We start from the raw sequence: 2403 nt of genomic DNA, 5'->3' as shown, positions 1-2403 counted from the left end.
GAAAGATCATAAATGATAAAGCTCCTGCCAAAATGTAAGATCTGATCAACAAAAAGGTCAAAACTCTTCTTTTCTAACAATCACAGGCAGGTAGGAAAGAGATGTCAGTGACTGCAAAGGATGACAAACAACAACAAACTGCTCAGTGAGGGTAAGTCCTGCGTGGTCCAGCTATGGCTCCAGGATCCTGCTTTAAAATTAATTATTCAAACATGCACTATTTTCCACTTTTGCAAAAGCAGCTCTCAGATTCTGGCCTGGTTAGAGAGCCAAATGAAAGTTTGGCATCAGAATACCAGAAAGACTCACCTCCAAATCACAGTGGCTAATAGCCATTTAAAATTCCACCTAAATCAGCACTTAAGACTGTTGTATACCAGATTTCAAGGACAGCATAGCAGAGATTGCCTGAAGATTAGAATTAAAAGGAGATTTGTGTCCTTACTTCCAAACTATGCTTGGAACTCCCTAGTTTCACTTTATGCAATCAAATAACCTTGAAAAATAATCTTGCAATATTAGAAAATAATGGTTCAGACACTGAAGATGCTCAGGATGTCCAGTATCCAATCTGCAAATATAGTCTTAACTCTCATCCCAAGTATTTTGCTAGAAATGTTGAAGGCAACAGAACCCAGCCTTTTGTTGAGATAAACATTGCATTGACCACACAGTAAAAAGGAACTCAAGCAATAAATCTTTTCAGAAGCAAAAGAGCACATCTTGATTTGCTACTACATCCAGGTCAGTATCATTTGCTCCTCATATCTCATACTTATAGAAGCATTTATTAAGGCTAGAAGTGTCACCGATTTTACCACAGGTACTTGTTTATCTGAAAACATACACATTTATGGTACTGTTTCAAGTGCTTTGGTGATATAACCAGAATTGCAAGAAACTGAGGGAACGCTTTCTTCATTACAGAGAATCTGCTTGACCAGCACAGCAACCAAGGCTTGCTCTTCAGCCATTTGAGTACAGCCACATCAGAGCCTTACCCACAAAATCATGTTTTTGCTGCATGCATTTGGTGTGTGTAGCTCTAGCTGCATCTCCCATGGTTCTCAGTACTGCAATTCCTTCTTGGTCAGCTGTGCTAACTCAGGAAGTTGTCCAACCTTCCAGGGAAAATTGTTGGGAGGGCACTGAAGAACTATCAGTACTTAAATGATCTTCCCTGAACCCTCAAAGCAAAGTGGGAAAGTTCCAATCCAAACAAAAGCCCATTCTGTGTTTTAACTTAGAGCAATACCTAAAGCTGAATATTGCCATAACCTCAGTGCAAGGCTTTTCACAGAACGTGAAGTACACACTACAATGTAGGCAGTGGTGATGGAGCAGGTGAGATGGAGTGAGGGACCACACCCCCTTGTCCCTTCCATGTTGCTCAGCTCATGTCTGTTCCTTGCAATACAAGCAAGTGTGGATGGCTTCACGGACCAAAAAGGAAGAGATCTGAAAGTTATGTGTATGGTGCTTACCTTTGTCACGGGGAAAAGGCAGCAGTTGCCATGACTATGTTGTAACAATGCATCAAGCAGCAGCTTTACCTTTTCACTTGCCCAGTTGTGGGAAGCCCTGCGCCCCCATTCTTGAGTCAGTAGGAATGAAAAGGGCTGGAATGCAATATAGACTCTCTGCTTATTCCCACCAATTTAACTTTGAGTGAACTTCATTTCCAAGCTTTTAATTTCCATCCCCAAAGCCTGGATAGACCACAAACCAGGTTTTCATGCTTCAACAGTCTTAAAGACCCCTGAAGACATGGCTTAATCAAGATAGGGGCCACCTCTCAGGAACGAGCTGCAGCAGTGCGTGACAGTGGCTGTGCAGCAAAACTGTCTCACTGCAGGATGCTAAGTCACTATCTTGTGAAAACATGTTACTGTCTGCTATATGCTGAGCTGTTCTCCTTTGTGAGCTTGCCAACTGGCAACAGTACTGCTGGCACAGATCCCCCTGATTCCAGTCCAGAAAGGATACACAGATATTCACATACGTATGTGTATTGACAGCTGAGTCTGCCTCAGCTTCTCTTCTTACTTCTAACCATACTGAACTGACAGGTTGCTACCACTCTAACCAAGATCCCAGGTGACCAAGCAGTGCCATAAACAGGAACATCTCAAGGTGGTATCAGGGCCAAGACCATCTCTCTGAGCACCTCCCTAAAGCCCATTGACCCTACACTGCAAAAGAGGAGCCCTGTGTCCCTAAACGCTGCCCCATGCCAGCGCAGAGCCTGGCAACACCTATGAAGCATCCGCTCATGCACCCTCTTGGCCCTCCCTCCTACCGCTTCCCAGGCCGCAGCCAGCACTTACTTGGCTCCGGCCAGTGACCGCTAGCTTGGCACGGCTGGAGAACCTGCCGTCGGACGAACCCTGCCCAGGAGACCCG

The 2403-nt window shown here is 44.7% G+C and overlaps 1 protein-coding gene across 1 annotated transcript in view; it reads right to left on the bottom strand.

The window, feature by feature from the left end:
- Positions 1–2399, bottom strand: part of SMTNL2 (smoothelin-like 2) — a gene marked incomplete at its 5' end in the record, with an annotated part of 17328 nt that extends 14929 nt beyond the window's left edge. Inside the window, one exon of the mRNA XM_009701045.1 lies at positions 2328–2399. Within this exon, the coding sequence (XP_009699347.1) occupies positions 2328–2399 (72 nt within the window). The remainder of the gene's footprint in view (positions 1–2327) is intronic.
- Positions 2400–2403: the final 4 nt, after the last annotated feature.

Source organism: Cariama cristata, unplaced genomic scaffold, assembly GCF_000690535.1.
Source record: "Cariama cristata isolate BGI_N322 unplaced genomic scaffold, ASM69053v1 scaffold45485, whole genome shotgun sequence".
Classification (NCBI taxonomy): domain Eukaryota; kingdom Metazoa; phylum Chordata; class Aves; order Cariamiformes; family Cariamidae; genus Cariama; species Cariama cristata.
Note: the sequence above shows the minus strand (reverse complement) of the source record. Positions and strands in the feature narration are given on the sequence as shown.